At 45.8% G+C, this 17,957-nt stretch overlaps 1 protein-coding gene across 1 annotated transcript in view; it reads right to left on the bottom strand.

Annotated features, from left to right (window-relative positions):
* Positions 1-17,957, bottom strand: part of LOC306928736 (copine-5-like) — a gene marked incomplete at both ends in the record, with an annotated part of 380,797 nt that overhangs the window by 37,441 nt on the left and 325,399 nt on the right. Inside the window, 2 exons of the mRNA XM_079509009.1 lie at positions 6,973-7,026; positions 17,088-17,163. Of these exons, the coding sequence (XP_079365135.1) occupies positions 6,973-7,026; positions 17,088-17,163 (130 nt within the window). The remainder of the gene's footprint in view (positions 1-6,972; positions 7,027-17,087; positions 17,164-17,957) is intronic.

Genomic DNA, 17,957 nt, shown 5'->3' with positions numbered 1-17,957 from the left:
AGGTTGAGGTATGGTGTGGTAGGACAGCTTTAAGGTTGAGGTATGGTGTGGTAGGACAGCTTTAGGTTGAGGTATGGTGTGGTAGGACAGCTTTAAGGTTGAGGTATGGTGTGGTAGGACAGCTTTAAGGTTGAGGTATGGTGTGGTAGGACAGCTTTAAGGTTGAGGTATGGTGTGGTAGGACAGCTTTAAGGTTGAGGTATGGTGTGGTAGGACAGCTTTAAGGTTGAGGTATGGTGTGGTAGGACAGCTTTAAGGTTGAGGTATGGTGTGGTAGGACAGCTTTAAGGTTGAGGTATGGTGTGGTAGGACAGCTTTAAGGTTGAGGTATGGTGTGGTAGGACAGCTTTAAGGTTGAGGTATGGTGTGGTAGGACAGCTTTAAGGTTGAGGTATGGTGTGGTAGGACAGCTTTAAGGTTGAGGTATGGTGTGGTAGGACAGCTTTAAGGTTGAGGTATGGTGTGGTAGGACAGCTTTAAGGTTGAGGTATGGTGTGGTAGGACAGCTTTAAGGTTGAGGTATGGTGTGGTAGGACAGCTTTAAGGTTGAGGTATGGTGTGGTAGGACAGCTTTAAGGTTGAGGTATGGTGTGGTAGGTATGCGTCACTCATTCCACATATAAATGTGGTGCTCTCTCTCTCTCTCTCTCTCTCTCTCTCTCTCTCTCTCTCTCTCTCTCTCTCTCTCTCTCTCTCTCTCTCTCTCTCTCTCTCTCTCTCTCTCTCTCTCTCTCTCCCTCTCTCTCTCTCTCTCTCTCTCTCTCGCCCCTACTCACCCTCCCTTGATGTAATCCAAGAAGGTACACTCCGCCTCCACCGAGAACGACAGCAGTGTCACCTGAGGATGAGACGGACAGAGACACATGGCATGTTAATACCATGTAATACGGCTGAGGATGAGACAGACAGAGACAGAGGGACAGAGAGACAGACAGAGACAGAGGGACAGAGAGACAGACAGAGACAGAGGGACAGAGACATATGGCATGTTAATACCATGTAATACGGCTGAGGATGAGACAGACAGAGACAGAGGGACAGAGAGACAGAGGGAAAGAGAGACAGACAGAGACAGAGGGACAGAGAGACAGAAAGAGACAGAGGGACAGAGACATATGGCATGTTAATACCATGTTATACGGCTGAGGATGAGACAGACAGAGACAGAGGGACAGAGAGACAAACAGAGACAGAGGGACAGAGAGACAGACAGAGACAGAGGGACAGAGCGACAGACAGAGACAGAGACATATGGCATGTTAATACCATGTAATACGGCTGAGGATGAGACAGACAGAGACAGAGGGACAGAGAGACATACAGAGACAGAGGGACAGAGAGACAGACAGAGACAGAAGGACAGAGACATATGGCGTGTTAAAACTGTGTTATAAGGCTGAGGATGACTTGGTGACGAGACATGACTTCTATTTTTACTTTTACTCAGGTAAATGTAGGTAATTCCAGACGTTTATACTTGTAACAGAGTAGTTCTACATTGCAGTAATGATACTTTCAGTCAAGTAAAACATGCAAGTACTTTTTTTCCACCACTATAAGCTTCCATATATGCCGACTTGCGGAAACGAGCCGTGTTGCAGCGGCTTGTCATTAGCGAAGGCTCACTAAAACACACAACAGCACACCTACTCCGCTGAGAAGACGTGGGCTGTGGGCCCACCGTGCAGCGCTTCCACATGACTGATGGGTTTATTTTAAGCGCTGAAAGGTGAGTTTGATAATAGGATGAGAGGCATTTTGTGGTGCGCCGCGCGCTCCGTAATAGGGAACACGGGGAGATGGAAATGGATCCCATGTGGAACGCCATGTCGCTTCTATTATCCCCTTTAGAGCTGAGGACCATTCTACTAAATGTCTTCTAAATCCTGACAGTTTTCTGAAAAGCCCTATGTTTTTTATGTCAGTGGTTCTCAAACATTTTCATGTCAAGGACCCCCAAAAATATATGCATTTGGCCGCCGACCCCCATCTGAAAATATGTTGTTCCAGCTGCTGTTGTTAAAAACTGTTGCTGTTGTTAAAAACTGTTGCTGTTGTTAAAAACGTTCGCTCTGAAAGAATATAATATATTCAAAGGTTTGCGCCACATACATTTTCACGATTTTTCAAAAATAGCAGACCTACAAGCGCGGCACTCGGTGCCGCGCTACGAGCTTGTAGATCTGCTATTTTTCAATAGCTAAAGTATAACGTAATGCTTAGAACACCAAAAGGGGTTCCCGTCCAGAACGGGTTATAGCTCATACTTATCCTGGGTTAGTGCAGAGTGTAAAAGTGCTGCTGTAATCACGTAACTCTTCCAATTAAGTCATTTTTATATTTCTATATCTTTAAAGTAGCCAATTTATCACCCCCCCCCCCCCCCTTTTTTCCCCTCCAATTTTGGTCAGTTTGATAATGAAGACCTCCCCCCCCCCCCCCCCAACATGCTGTAGTACAGACAGTAGACTAGCTGGCTCACCAAACCCGTCTCACAGAAATACGGCCAAATTGCACGGAATTGACCTTTAGCTAAGACCCGCCCTCTCCCACTTAGACACTCCCACTTGGACACTTTCCAGCCGGGCTCATTCATTCCAATGTAAATACAAGTAAGTCGACATGCGAACGCGGGAAGCGAACGCAGCTCGTACATTGCAATAACAACAATTAGAATGAATTACGTACTTTAAGGTTTTTTTAAGTTCTCTTTTTTATATATTTTTTTTATTTTTATTATTATTTTAATTTGATTAGTGTTCTTTTTTCAGTGCGTGCGTGCGTGCGTGCGTGCGTGCGTGCGTGTGTGTGTGTGTGTTTTTTGTGTGTGATACAGCTCCGCCCTCTGGTGGCGGGCCGGTGGTGTTAGAGCGTGACACACACACACACACACAGACAGTTTAGGCCAGCTTCTATAGTTAGTGCTCACTGCGTTCGCAATCATTTTACACATTAAATACTGGTTCATTTTTGGAACCAGACCTTCAAAATATCTTCCAAATCCACCAACAAGGCCTGCTCATATATATGCACTGGGAAAATATGGGTGAGTTCAGTAGAAGTGCTATTTCACCGTGTCTGGGTCGGTCGGGGCTGGGTGAGTTCAGTACAGAAGTGCTATTTCACTGTGTCTGGGTCGGTCGGGGCTGGGTGAGTTCAGTACAGAAGTGCTATTTCACTGTGGCTGGGTCGGGCTGGGTGAGTTCAGTACAGAAGTGCTATTTCACTGTGGCTGGGTCGGGCTGGGTGAGTTCAGTACAGAAGTGCTATTTCACTGTGGCTGGGTCGGGCTGGGTGAGTTCAGTACAGAAGTGCTATTTCACTGTGGCTGGGTCGGGCTGGGTGAGTTCAGTACAGAAGTGCTATTTCACTGTGGCTGGGTCGGGCTGGGTGAGTTCAGTACAGAAGTGCTATTTCACCGTGGCTGGGTCGGGCTGGGTGAGTTCAGTACAGAAGTGATATTTCACCGTGGCTGGCGGTGAGATTGGGTTTGAAGTTATTTACTATTCTGTCCATATCGGGTTACAACTTGGACGGACGGGGCTGAGTCGTCAGCTCTAATGAACTCCACAACACTCGACACGGCAACTCTCAACTTCTCCTCACGACACACTGGAGATTAGCCTACTACTGACTGAATACGTAAATATATGCTCTGGAATGAGCTTCCAGAACTAATTCGCCTCACTGACTCCCTTACACGTTTTAAATCCCTATTAAAAACCCATTTGTTTCAAAAAGCATTCCTATAAATAACTGTTTTTGTTTTTCCCTGCCTTTTACTGATCTTGTGTTATCTTGATTTGTTTAATGTTTGGGTATTTCTTGTTTATTGCGTTCATTATGATTGATTGATTGATTGATTGATTGATTGATTGATTGAAATATTTATATTTTGCAGAATTACAGTCAATTTCAAGCACAAACTCAATACAAAGACTGTTAACTGTGAGTGGACGACCCAATTAAGCATTACACTTGTTTACAACAGGGTCCACCTTGTTCAATTCATCAAAACATTTAGAGACGTACAAATAGAGATCATGTCACTTATTTGTTTTTCTATTTTTCTATTGTGAATTTTCTTGTTATTCCTCCTGTGCAGCACTTTGTGGCTCATGCCTAGAAAGGTGCTATATAAATAAAGTTATTATTATGCAAATCCAACAATAACCACGCTATCAAAACACTTAAAGCAGCTATAACATTAATTTTAAAACAGGTTTTAATATTTAATATCATATTGTCTATGTCCCTCAAACTTATTTCTAATGGTTTGAGTCTCAATCACGACTCTGATATATTCAGTCCATGGCATTTCTTTTTTTCAAGAATAGCAGATCTACAAGCTCGTAGCCGCGCTACGAGCGTGGCTGGGTCCTGGAACTACATATTTTCAGATGGGGGTCCACAGCCAAATACAGATCATTCTGGGGGTCCTTGACATGAAGAAGGTTGAGCACCACTGATATAGAAACATAGGTTTTTCAGAAAACAGTTCGAATTTTGAAGAGATTTCTTTTTAGAAACGGTCTCAGGTCTCAATGGCTTTATATGCCATTCATCCGCCCCAGTTTTGCAATGTGTATCATAGGGTTAGCATCATAGGGTTAGCATCATAGGGTTAGCATCATAGGGTTAGCATCATAGGGTTAGCATCATAGCCTAAAGTCTGTTTATTTGAAACTAACATAAGTTAGAGTGATGATCTAGGGCTCTGCGTCTTCTCTCTCTCTCTCTCTCTCTCTCTCTCTCCCCCCCCCCCCCCCCCTCTCCCTCCCTCCCTCTCTCTCCCTCTCTGTTAGTATAATACTCAGAGTTTCCGCCAGAAGACATTGGATTTACAACCATAATGTCCATGTCGATCATCAACCAAAATGTCTTTGCCTCTGTTCTGCTCAGCGCTTTTTCCCCCCTCTGTCATAGCACACGCGATGCGGGTACAAACCCGTACACAGCTGTCACAAAGTTAACGAGACAGAAGAATATGCAATTAGACAGAGCAGAAAGAGTAGCAGGGAATGAATGCTGGGTTGCTGCTGGCATGTTGAGCGGAGAGAGGCTATACTCTCATTATTTTGCAGCAAACAATAAAGCCGCGGCACGTAATCATTTTTCAACTGTATGACACTGTATGACAGTTAAGCATAGGAATATCACCAAACACACCTGTCGACAGCTCTTTATACTTTGTTTACATTCATTCTGAGCTTATGTAGAGTATGAAACATTGATTATGCCTTTTGTCCCAAAGTAGTAATGCCTAAATGTTAACTTACTCCTTCAGTAGGGTACTACTAGTCCTATACTTGCTTAAATTATTCTGGGCGGGCCGGGAACCCCTTTTGGTGTTTTAACCATTATTTGAAAGTGTATCTATTGAAAAATCGCAGATCTACAAGCTCATAGTGACTAGGAGCTTGTAGATCTGCTATTTTTGAAAAATCGTGAAAATGTTTTTAACTCAAATATTTGATTCCGGGGGGGGGGGGGGGGGGGGGTCCCTGGAACACAACAACACATATTTTCAGATGAGGTTCTGCAGCCAAATATATATAATTCTGGGGGTCCTTGACATGAAACACTGACATAGAAACATAGGGTTTTTCAGAAAACTGGAGGACTGTCAGGATTTAGAAGATATTTGTAGAATCGATGGTAGGTCTAAATTGGTTAAGTCAATATATGTGTTGTAGGGCTAATGTCCCACTAGAGGCCATGAAACAGCAATCTGTTGTAGGGCTAATGTCCCACTAGAGGCCATGAAACAGCAATCTGTTGTAGGGCTAATGTCCCACTAGAGGCCATGAAACAGCAATCTGTTGTAGGGCTAATGTCCCACTAGAGGCCATGAAACAGCAATCTGTTGTAGGGCTAATGTCCCACTAGAGGCCATGAAACAGCAATCTGTTGTAGGGCTAATGTCCCACTAGAGGCCATGAAACAGCAATCTGTTGTAGGGCTAATGTCGCACTAGAGGCCATGAAACAGCAATCTGTTGTAGGGCTAATGCCCCACTAGAGGCCATGAAACAGCAATCTGTTGTAGGGCTAATGCCCCACTAGAGGCCATGAAACAGCAATCTGTTGTAGGGCTAATGCCCCACTAGAGGCCATGAAACAGCAATCTGTTGTAGGGCTAATGCCCCACTAGAGGCCATGAAACAGCAATCTGTTGTAGGGCTAATGCCCCACTAGAGGCCATGAAACAGCAATCTGTTGTAGGGCTAATGTCCGACTAGAGGCCATGAAACAGCAATCTGTTGTAGGGCTAATGTCCGACTAGAGGCCATGAAACAGCAATCTGTTGTAGGGCTAATGTCCGACTAGAGGCCATGAAACAGCAATCTGTTGTAGGGCTAATGTCCCACTAGAGGCCATGAAACAGCAATCTGTTGTAGGGCTAATGTCCCACTAGAGGCCATGAAACGGCAATCTGTTGTAGGGCTAATGTCCGACTAGAGGCCATGAAACAGCAATCTGTTGTAGGGCTAATGTCCCACTAGAGGCCATGAAACAGCAATCTGTTGTAGGGCTAATGTCCCACTAGAGGCCATGAAACAGCAATCTGTTGTAGGGATAATGTCCCACTAGAGGCCAATCTTCTGGGTCTCTGTAATGCTGGCCATGTTGTGTTTTCTCTTATTCACTTTTTGAGTGGTGCAACCACTCCCTTACGGAGCTACGTATGTGTGCGGGTGCCTGGCTGGGTGCCTGGCTGGGTGCCTGGCTGGGTGCATGGCTGGGTGCATGGGTGGGTGCCTGGGTGGGTCTGAGCACGAAAACAGCATGGTTGTTTTTCACCACCTGTGCGCAACCTAACACACACACAAACACACACGCACTTATTAACTGTATATATGGTGATTTCGGGTGTGCCAGTACAGTACAGTGACAGTACAGTACGGTACAGTAGAGGGACCGACACATGGTAACTCTTTACCGTTTCGGATACGCTCAATATAATACTCACAGTTCCAGAATTTACGTATTTCTTTTTCTTCAGCTTCTTCTTGGGGTTCATCACCTAGAACACAGAGAGAGAAACACATGATGTTCTTGCAAAGATTTCACACACACACACACACACACACACACACACACACACACACACACACACACACACACACGCACACACACACACACACACACACACACACACACACACACACACACACACACACACACACACATACACACACACACACACACACACACGTCCATGCCGTTTCTACGGTTCAATGGCAATCATGGCAGTGTCAATAACATAGCGCAAGCGAGCTAGGAAAGAAAAGATACGATGGCGATAACACTTATGAATTCAAATAAAAGTGCTATTTAACAATACAAACACGGCCCAACGCAAATATACTGCTGTGACCTGCCGGGGGGTACTGTGACCTGCCGGGGGGTACGTTATTCAAGCTGCACGACGCACAATGAATTCAGTGTCATAGTCATACCATACGGTATGTTATTATTGGTAAAAGTGTGGGGACTGCATGAGCAAAATCTATCTATAAATGCACAAAGTCTCTGTGTGTGTGTACGTATACGTACGTCTGTGTGTACGTATACATACGTCTGTGTGTACGTCTGTAATCCACACAACCCGAGAACCGTTCGCCCCACCGACTTCAAATTCGACACACGCGTTCCACACTCCCCACAGGGTGTGCAGTGTCAGGTATCGAGGTGGTCGGACCCACTGGTTGTCCAGAACCGCCCCAAAAAAGGCCCTCAGCCCGGGCTCTGTACAGGGCCCCCATGCCAGGGTCCATATATGGACCTGGCCTGTTCTGAACTCACAATACTCCATATTTGGGCATGCCTGACACAGAACTCCATAAGCTGGCCTGTTCTGACCTCACAACACTCCATATTTGGGCATGCCTGACACAGAACTCCATAAACTGGCCTGTTCTGACATCACAATACTCCATATTTGGGCATGCCTGACACAGAACTCCATAAGCTGGCCTGTTCTGACCTCACAATACTCCATATTTGGGCATGACTGCCTGACACAGAACTCCATAAGCTGGCCTGTTCTGACCTCACAACACTCCATATTTGGGCATGACTGACACAGAACTCCATAAGCTGGCCTGTTCTGACATCACAACACTCCATATTTGGGCATGCCTGACACAGAACTCCATAAGCTGGCCTGTTCTGACCTCACAACACTCCATATTTGGGCATGGCTGACACAGAACTCCATAAGCTGGCCTGTTCTGACCTCACAACACTCCATATTTGGGCATGGCTGACACAGAACTCCATAAGCTGGCCTGTTCTGACCTCACAACACTCCATATTTGGGCATGGCTGACACAGAACTCCATATATATGAATAAAGGGACACAGAGAGACATCATTCTGACGTCGGGCATAAAAGGGACGAAGGCATAATATCTGGGCGGGGCATGCATTTCCAACTTGCATCGTTCCAAGTAGGCCAGTGCCCAACAGGCACCGCTCTATGTTTAAACAAATACACTAACACACACACACACACACACACACGTTTTAAGGTGTGATATAATCATTATGCACCGCAACCCGGAGATTCCATTATAGTGACTTTCCACTTCACCTTTTGCGATGACAGGTTCACACTGTTGTTTGTGAATATGTTGTCCAATTAGTGCATGCGTGGGTGGGTGGCATATGAGCATGAGCCTTGAGACAGATGCATGCTGGGTACTGAAGCAGCCTTGAGACAGATGCATGCTGGGTACTGAAGCAGCCAGGAGGAGAATAAGGTGCTGCTAATCATCATCGCTATATTGATAGAAGCAACCATTGTTGCTCTGCTCTGCTCATAGGAAACTATTTGATCTATTTAGATTCTTGGCAAAGAAATGTATCTTAATTTTATGGAAGACAAATGGATTGGGCCCAAACAGATGAACACGCTGCCGTTGAATATCATTGCACACGTTCACGTATGAAACAGCGTTCACGTATGAAACAGCGTTCACGTATGAAACAGCGTTCACGTATGAAACAGCATTCACGTATGAAACAGCGTTCACGTATGAAACAGCGTTCACGTATGAAACAGCGTTCACGTATGAAACAGCAGCGTTCACGTATGAAACAGCAGCGTTCACGTGTGAAACAGCAGCGTTCACGTATGAAACAGCAGCGTTCACGTATGAAACAGCAGCTTCACGTATGAAACAGCAGCGTTCACGTATGAAACAGCAGCTTCACGTATGAAACAACAGCGTTCACGTATGAAACAGCAGCGTTCACGTGTGAAACAGCAGCGTTCACGTATGAAACAGCAGCGTTCACGTATGAAACAGCAGCGTTCACGTATGAAACAGCAGCTTCACGTATGAAACAACAGCGTTCACGTATGAAACAGCAGCGTTCACGTATGAAACAGCAGCGTTCACGTATGAAACAGCAGCGTTCACGTATGAAACAGCAGCGTTCATGTATGAAACAGCAGCGTTCACGTATGAAACGGCAGCGTTCACGTATGAAACGGCAGCGTTCACGTATGAAACAGCAGCGTCCACGTATGAAACGGCAGCGTTCACGTATGAAACGGCAGCGTTCACGTATGAAACGGCAGCGTTCACGTATGAAACAACAGCGTTCACGTATGAAACGGCAGCGTTCACGTATGAAACGGCAGCGTTCACGTATGAAACAACAGCGTTCACGTATGAAACAACAGCGTTCACATATGAAACAGCAGCGTTCACGTATGAAACAGCAGCGTTCACGTATGAAACAACAGCGTTCACGTATGAAATGGCAGCGTTCACGTATGAAACGGCAGCGTTCACGTATGAAACAGCAGCGTTCACGTATGAAACAGCAGCGTTCACGTATGAAACAGCAGCGTTCACATATGAAACAGCGTTCACGTATGAAACAGCGTTCATGTATGAAACAGCGCTCACGTATGAAACAGCGCTCACGTATGAAACAGCGCTCACGTATGAAACAGCGTTCACGTTTGAAACAGCGTTCACGTATGAAACAGCGCTCACGTATGAAACAGCGTTCACGTATGAAACAGCGTTCACGTATGAAACAGCGTTCACGTGTCATCATGAACGTGCACAATGATAGTCAACGGACCAGCGCTGCATGGCCCCAGCACTGCAATACCAAATCCGGCCACTATGTCCATTTCTCCTCAGGGTTTCCTCCGGCTGCCGTCTCTATTCATATATATACTCTTAAGTGCTCAACGCATTCTTAACACAATGAGCGCTGGAATTTCTTCAGCTATAGCAGGGTCCCGACCCAATGTCGGGCGGCTGTAGCTCAGGAGGTAGAGCAGGTCGTCCAATGATCCCTGGGTCGGCGGTTCGAATCCCGGCTCCTCCTGTCCACATGTCAAAGTGTCCTTGGGCAAGAAGACACTGAACCCCACCCTGCCTCCAATGAGTTGGTCAGTGTGAGCTCGCCACCGTTGGTGTGTGAATGTGGGAAGTGTGGACGCTGGCGTCGACTGTTCGCCGCTTCACCTCCCAATGTATGAATGAATGAGCCATTGTAAAGCGCTTTGAGCACTTGGAAAAGCGCTATAAAAATGCAATTCATTATTCATTAATGTCGCTATAGATAAATGCATGTTGGGAGAGCATGATATGCACACATCGTTGTTACATGGAAGTACCATTACGGTAAGTTTGATGGGTGTGAATTAATGACATTCACTCTATCACACATAAATATAGCACATTATGTGAGAGTATATTCCATTAGGCAGGCCGGGGGGGAACAAGGACAACCCTGGACCGAGACGTCTGCACAAAATTACTTCAATTCTCTGCGGTGAGCTATAGAAGCATGAACGAGGCAGCACTTAACCTGTTCAGGACGGGAACCCCTTTGGGTGTTTTAAGCATTATGTTATACTTTAGCTATTGAAAAATAGCAGACCTACAAGCTCATAGCGCGGCACCGAGTGCCGCGCTACGAGCTTGTAGATCTGCTATTTCTGAAAAATCGTGAAAATCTTAGACGGAAATCTTAGAATATATATTTTTTTAACTCAAATCTTTGCTTCTGAGGGGCCTTTAGGACTAATCCATTAGTCCTAAATGGATTAATTTCCTGCGACGCAGGGGTACGGTAGTCTGTCTGACACGCTGAACGACCTGATGATCCAAAAATAACACCCTAAAGGACCTTTACAGCAAACCAACGGGACCGTAAAATGCAACTGTGCATAATGGGACTTGTCTGAAGACTGAAGACCTGGAACAACATATTCTCAGACGGGGGTCGGCGGCCAATTACAGATCATCTTCCGGGTCCTCGACATGGAATAGTTTGAGAACCACTGAGATGAAATAGTTTGAGAAGCACTGAGATATAGAAACAATCATGATTTTGAAAACATTTTTTAGAATAATCCTCAGGTCTAAACAGGCTAAATGTGCTTCATAAATAAATGGACTTAACCTGTACTGTACTGTACTGTACTGTACTGTACTGTACTGTACTGTACTGTACTGTACTGTACTGTACTGTACTGTACTGTACTGTGCTGTGCTGTGCTGTACTGTACTGTACTGTACTGTACTGTACTGTACTGTACTGTACTGTAGCCTACTCCCAAATGTACATACATCATTCAAAGCAGATTAGATTACGTGTTTATGTTTTAATAAGGATACATATTTGAGAACAATCTTCCGCTTATCTAAAATCTAAAGAAAATATCTCAAATCCGTCACTTTACCGCCATGTCTTAAACGGGAGCAAATGACCGATAATCCTTAGATAAACAAAACACACACAGCCTTTTTTTTTTAAATACAAATCCTAGGGATTAAATATTTGGATCCACACTAAGACTAGTATTGTCTCGCATATTAGAAATAAAAGATATTTGCTCTAATAATTCTTAATCCCCGTAAGGCTCTTCCCATTGGTTACTTAACCCATTCTGGGCGGGATCCCCTGGGCGGGATCCCCTGGGCGGGATCCCCTTTTGGTGTTTAACCCATTCTGGGCGGGATCCCCTTTTGGTGTTTCAAAGCATTGTGTTATACTTTAGCTATTGAGAAATAGCTGATCTACAAGCTCAGTCTGCTCGGTCTGATATTTTTTTCTTTGAATATTATATTCTTTCAGAGCGAACGTTTTTAACTCAAATCTTTGCTTCTGGGGAGGTCCCTGGAACAACATATTTTCAGATGGGGGTCGGCGGCCAAATACAATCATTCTTGGGGTCCTTGACATGAAATATTGAGAACCACTGATACAGAAACATGGGTAAAACATGGGTATTTTTGTTTGAATTTGTAGAATCGTCCTCAGGTTGAAATGGCTTAATGCTGTTAGTTCCAAATGATATATGTGTGGCTGGGCGCTGGCGGGGGGGGGGGGGGGGGGGGGGGGGGGGGCACCCTGCAGGCAAATAAGATGTAGGGATTTGAGGAATGGAACAGGCAACATTACATACCGTATATACCTACTGTAACTGTGTGCAAATGCACAAAACAAAATGCCCTTTCGAAACAAAAGGGAATTAGTAATGCATGGAATAAAATGTTGTAGGTGTGTGTGGAGTTTTTATCATCCTTTTTCTAACCCATTCAGGCCATGCAGATTCTATACAAAATGTCTTCTAAATATCACGACAGTTTTCTGACACTATAGTTCATGTCAAGGACCCCCAGAATGATATGTATTTGGCCGCGGGACCCCCATCTCAAAATATGTTGTTCCAGGGCAACCAAAAGAAGCAAAGATTTGAGTTAAAAAAAACGACCGATCTGAAATAATATATATTCAAAGATTTGCGCCACATTTTCATGATTTTCAAAAATAGCAGATCTACAAGCTCGTAGCGCGGCACTCGGTGCCGCGCTATGAGCTTGTAGATCTGCTATTTTTCAACAGCTAAAGTACAACATAATGCTTAAAACACCAAAAGGGGTTCCCGTTTTGAATGGGTTAATAAACAGGGTTGTGTGATGAAGGGCCAGAACACACACACACACGCACGCACGCACGCACGCACGCACGCACGCACGCACGCACGCACGCACGCACGCACGCACGCACACGCGCACGCACGCACGCACGCACGCACGCACGCACAAATAAGAACGAGGAAATGGGACCAGGAATGCATCGGTGTCATTTTAGATTTGTGTGTAAAATGACATAATCATCAAACCCAGAAGCAAAGGGGCGAGCAGAGAATGCTAGAGAGCAGTGTTGATTTCGTCGACTAAAACTAAACGAAACATGTTCGTCGACTACCTTTTTATTCACTGACAAAAACTAAATAGAAACTTAATGAAAACAAAGCTATGATGACTAAAACTAAGACTAAATATATCGACAACTGCGACGCGTTGTGAGCTTGTAGATCGGCTATTTTCAGCAAGCGTAAAATCAGCCATTACGACGTCATCAAGGCCCAGACAAAATAACTAACTCTTGAGAGTGTAAAATGAAACCAGTTTCATGTTACGCTCCCAAGAGTTAAAGATCTATAAGGGTCCATTTGGTTACCAACTCTCCATCATTTAGCTGGGGACCACCTGGAGCCCCCTCAAGGACCAGTGGTCTATACATTCAACATAATGTTATGTAACAACACGTCCTCCATCTCGGGTGCTGAACTAAACTGTTAAAACAGCCAACGTAGAACAAAGCAGGGTCTGAAACTCACTTTGAAGATGCTCCAAAAAAAACACCTTTTTATTCAGCCATGCACACAGCAGGCAAAAAACATTATCGACCGCGTGGTCGACTTGACAGAGAAAACCACGGTCGAACTGTTTATTGTTTTGCCCGCTGTGTTGCTGAATACAAAGTATTTTTTTGGAGCATCATAAAAGTGAGTTGCGAGCCCCTGCTTTGTTCTATACCCTCTATACGACCTTGCAGCATCTGCTATTTTTCTAACATTTCTTTAAAAATCATTAAAAGTATGAACCAACCACTTAAACCAGAAACCTAACCAGCTCCTACCTCACTTAAACCAGAAACCTAACCAGCTCCTACCTCACTTAAACCAGAAACCTAACCAGCTCCTACCTCACTTAAACCAGAAACCTAACCAGCTCCTACCTCACTTAAACCAGAAACCTAACCAGCTCCTACCTCACTTAAACCAGAAACCTAACCAGCTCCTACCTCACTTAAACCAGAAACCTAAACAGCTCCTACCTCACTTAAACCAGAAACCTAACCAGCTCCTACCTCACTTAAACCAGAAACCTAACCAGCTCCTACCTCACTTAAACCAGAAACCTAACCAGCTCCTACCTCACTTAAACCAGAAACCTAACCAGCTCCTACCTCACTTAAACCAGAAACCTAACCAGCTCGTACCTCACTTAAACCAGAAACCTAACCAGCTCCTCCCTCACTTAAACCAGAAACCTAACCAGCTCCTACCTCACTTAAACCAGAAACCTAACCAGCTCCTCCCTCACTTAAACCAGAAACCTAACCAGCTCCTACCTCACTTAAACCAGAAACCTAACCAGCTCCTACCTCACTTAAACCAGAAACCTAACCAGCTCCTACCTCACTTAAACCAGAAACCTAACCAGCTCCTACCTCACTTAAACCAGAAACCTAACCAGCTCCTACCTCACTTAAACCAGAAACCTAACCAGCTCCTACCTCACTTAAACCAGAAACCTAGTGGAGTGGAACAGAGCAGCAGTGGAACAGAGCAGAAGTGGAACAGAGCAGCAGTGGAACAGAGCAGCAGTGGAACAGAGCAGCAGTGGAGTGGAACAGAGCAGCAGTGGAACAGAGCAGCAGTGGAACAGAGCAGCAGTGGAGTGGAACAGAGCAGCAGTGGAACAGAGCAGCAGTGGAACAGAGCAGAAGTGGAGTGGAACAGAGCAGCAGTGGAACAGAGCAGCAGTGGAGTGGAACAGAGCAGCAGTGGAACAGAGCAGCAGTGGAACAGAGCAGCAGTGGAACAGAGCAGCAGTGGAACAGAGCAGCAGTGGAGTGGAACAGAGCAGCAGTGGAACAGAGCAGCAGTGGAGTGTAACAGAGCAGCAGTGGAACAGAGCAGAAGTGGAGTGGAACAGAGCAGCAGTGGAACAGAGCAGCAGTGGAGTGGAACAGAGCAGCAGTGGAACAGAGCAGCAGTGGAACAGAGCAGCAGTGGAGTGTCAGAAGGAACAGAGCAGCAGTGGAACAGAGCAGCAGTGGAACAGAGCAGCAGTGGAACAGAGCAGCAGTGGAGTGTCAGAAGCCCTTTCCAGACTTGGGCGTCGAGGCGCGGCGGTTTTCCGCTCTTCCGTGTTTTTCGACAGCTGGTGGTGGAAAATGAAGCTGGAACGCGGCTTGACATTTGCCTCGGGAACAAAGCGCTTCCTGGGAATCTGGCCGTCGGTCGTGGCATTCAGCTGCGTGGGGGCGGAGCTTAATTTCCATCCACCAGGTGTCTAAAAATCCCGAAGAAACACCGGCTCTGAGCGGAAAACGGCCGCGCCTAGTAGACGCCCAAGTCAACAGCAACAGCTATAACCCCCCCCTAACTTCCCCGGCAGCGCCATGGCTGTTACCGGCTGTTGCGGCGTCTGGAGCGGCGGCGGCCGAATGGAGCTGTCATAATCCCCCCCCCCCCCCCCCCCGCCCCACCTTCCCCGGCAGCTTCCGCCCCCTCCTCCCCCCTAGACTCACGTTACCAGACTGTTGCCTCTCGCGATTTCCAAACGCTTCATCATACAGTCTGGAGCAGCGGAGGAGCTGTCATGAGTAAATTATAAAGCGGAAGTGGAGCCTCCTCGCCACTTCCGTTTCGTCTTTACAGTCGCGCACATTTATCCTAATATATAAATATAAAACATCTAAGCATATATAGCCTGCTGCTTTAATAGCAGAAAAGGAAATAAAAAAAATAATCTCTAAAGATATTTTAAAATATATTTCCGTGAACGGAAATGGCAGCTCCCTTACTCGGATTTCGGGAGCTGTATAGTTTGCAGATTGTGGAATAGTTGTCTGGCTACGCGAGACTACCCCCCCCCCCCGCCCCCCTAGCAGCGCCGTGTCTCATTGCCGCAGCCGGGAGAATGCGCTCGCCCCTTCTGACTGATTTAAAAGGCCTTTGTAGAATCGCCCCTCGGGTCAAATGGGTTAAAGTAGAACACAGTGGCGTGCACAGATAGACACTAGGGGGTGCTAGAGCACCCCCTGCCCTTTTGGCAATGTGCCCTTATGAAAAAAAAAGAAAAAAAAACTTTATTTTTTCTTTTTTTTTGATTTTTCAAAAATAGCAGACCTACAAGTTCATAGCGCGCCACTCGGTGGCGCGCTATGAGCTTGTAGGTCTGCTATTTTTCAATAGCTAAAGCATAACATAATGCTAACACCAAAAGGGGTTCCCGCCCAAAATGGATTAAGGCAACCGGCCGGTTCCACGCGCTGCACAAGGTGCCCTTTTTTAACTTGAGCACCTGCCCCTCTAAATGTCTGTGCACGCCACTGCTTTTCTTTCTTTCTGTAAAGATGATGTGTACAGATCTCAGCAGCGCTCTCTCAGTGTTCACACAGTAGGCTACAGATCTCAGCAGCGCTCTCTCAGTGTTCACACAGTAGGCTACAGATCTCAGCAGCGTTGTCTCTCAGTGTTCACACAGTAGGCTACAGATCTCAGCAGCGCTCTCTCAGTGTTCACACAGTAGGCTACAGATCTCAGCAGCGTTGTCTCTCAGTGTTCACACAGTAGGCTACAGATCTCAGCAGCGTTGTCTCTCAGGGTTCACACAGTAGGCTACAGATCTCAGCAGCGTTGTCTCTCAGTGTTCACACAGTAGGCTACAGATCTCAGCAGCGCTCTCTCAGGGTTCACACAGTAGGCTACAGATCTCAGCAGCGTTGTCTCTCAGTGTTCACACAGTAGGCTACAGATCTCAGCAGCGTTGTCTCTCAGTGTTCACACAGTAGGCTACAGATCTCAGCAGCGTTGTCTCTCAGCTGTTCACACAGTAGGCTACAGATCTCAGCAGCGTTGTCTCTCAGTGTTCACACAGTAGGCTACAGATCTCAGCAGCGTTGTCTCTCAGCTGTTCACACATGTAGCACAGAAACAGATCTCGGGGAATTTGCTATTCTCACCTCGTAGACGTTGAACTGGCTCTGCCCTCGAGCCAGCTCTCTGTAGCTGGTCGTAAACTCCCCGATGAAGTCATGGCTGCAACAAACGGTAGAAGAAAAAGAGGCTTCGTTGAGTGAGGAGAAAATAACAACCCGGTTTGAACTGGTGTACGGTAACGGAGGCTCCCTGGTGAGCATCACAGACAACTTAAAGACAGAGTATTAGGAGAGATAGGGCAGTATTATGCGTGTCTTAAAGGACCACTTCACCACTTTTCAACATCTCTTCATATAATTGGTCCTCACTAATGTTCATGATAAAACACCACCATTTTTTCCTACTCAGTCTGTGTCTCATAGGAGGGCTTTGGGCAGTTCGGACACCCGTCCACCAGTGACATCATCATTAGGCAGATTTTTTTTTAAACAAGATTTGTTTTAAAATACATTTAGATTTGTATTATCGTGAGAACGATGGCTTCAACTTTTGCATTGCAACTTTTCAGGAAAAGAAAGCCTGCCGTTTCTATTAGCTTGGATTCACCATCGATGATGTCACTGGTGGACGGGTTTCTGAACTCCCAACAGCCTTCCTATGAGACACAGACTGAGTAGAAAAAAATTGTGGTATTTTATCATGAACATTAGTTAGGACCAATTATAGGAAGAGAAGTTGAAAAGTGGTGAAGTGGCCCAAAATGGGTTAAGTCTACATAAAAATGCAATCTAAGATACATAAGTTGAGCCTTCTCATACGCCAGTAGGAGGTCGAGGCTAGGGCAAGTACTACGGCAAGTGCTATGGGCACTAAGATGGAGTCTGAAGAGGTGCGTTTTCAGACTGCGGTGGAAGATTGGAAGTGAATCTGCAGTTCTGATTCAATGAGAAGTG

The sequence above is a fragment of the Electrona antarctica genome, assembly GCF_951216825.1.
Source record: "Electrona antarctica genome assembly, chromosome: 8".
NCBI lineage: Eukaryota > Metazoa > Chordata > Actinopteri > Myctophiformes > Myctophidae > Electrona > Electrona antarctica.
Note: the sequence above shows the minus strand (reverse complement) of the source record. Positions and strands in the feature narration are given on the sequence as shown.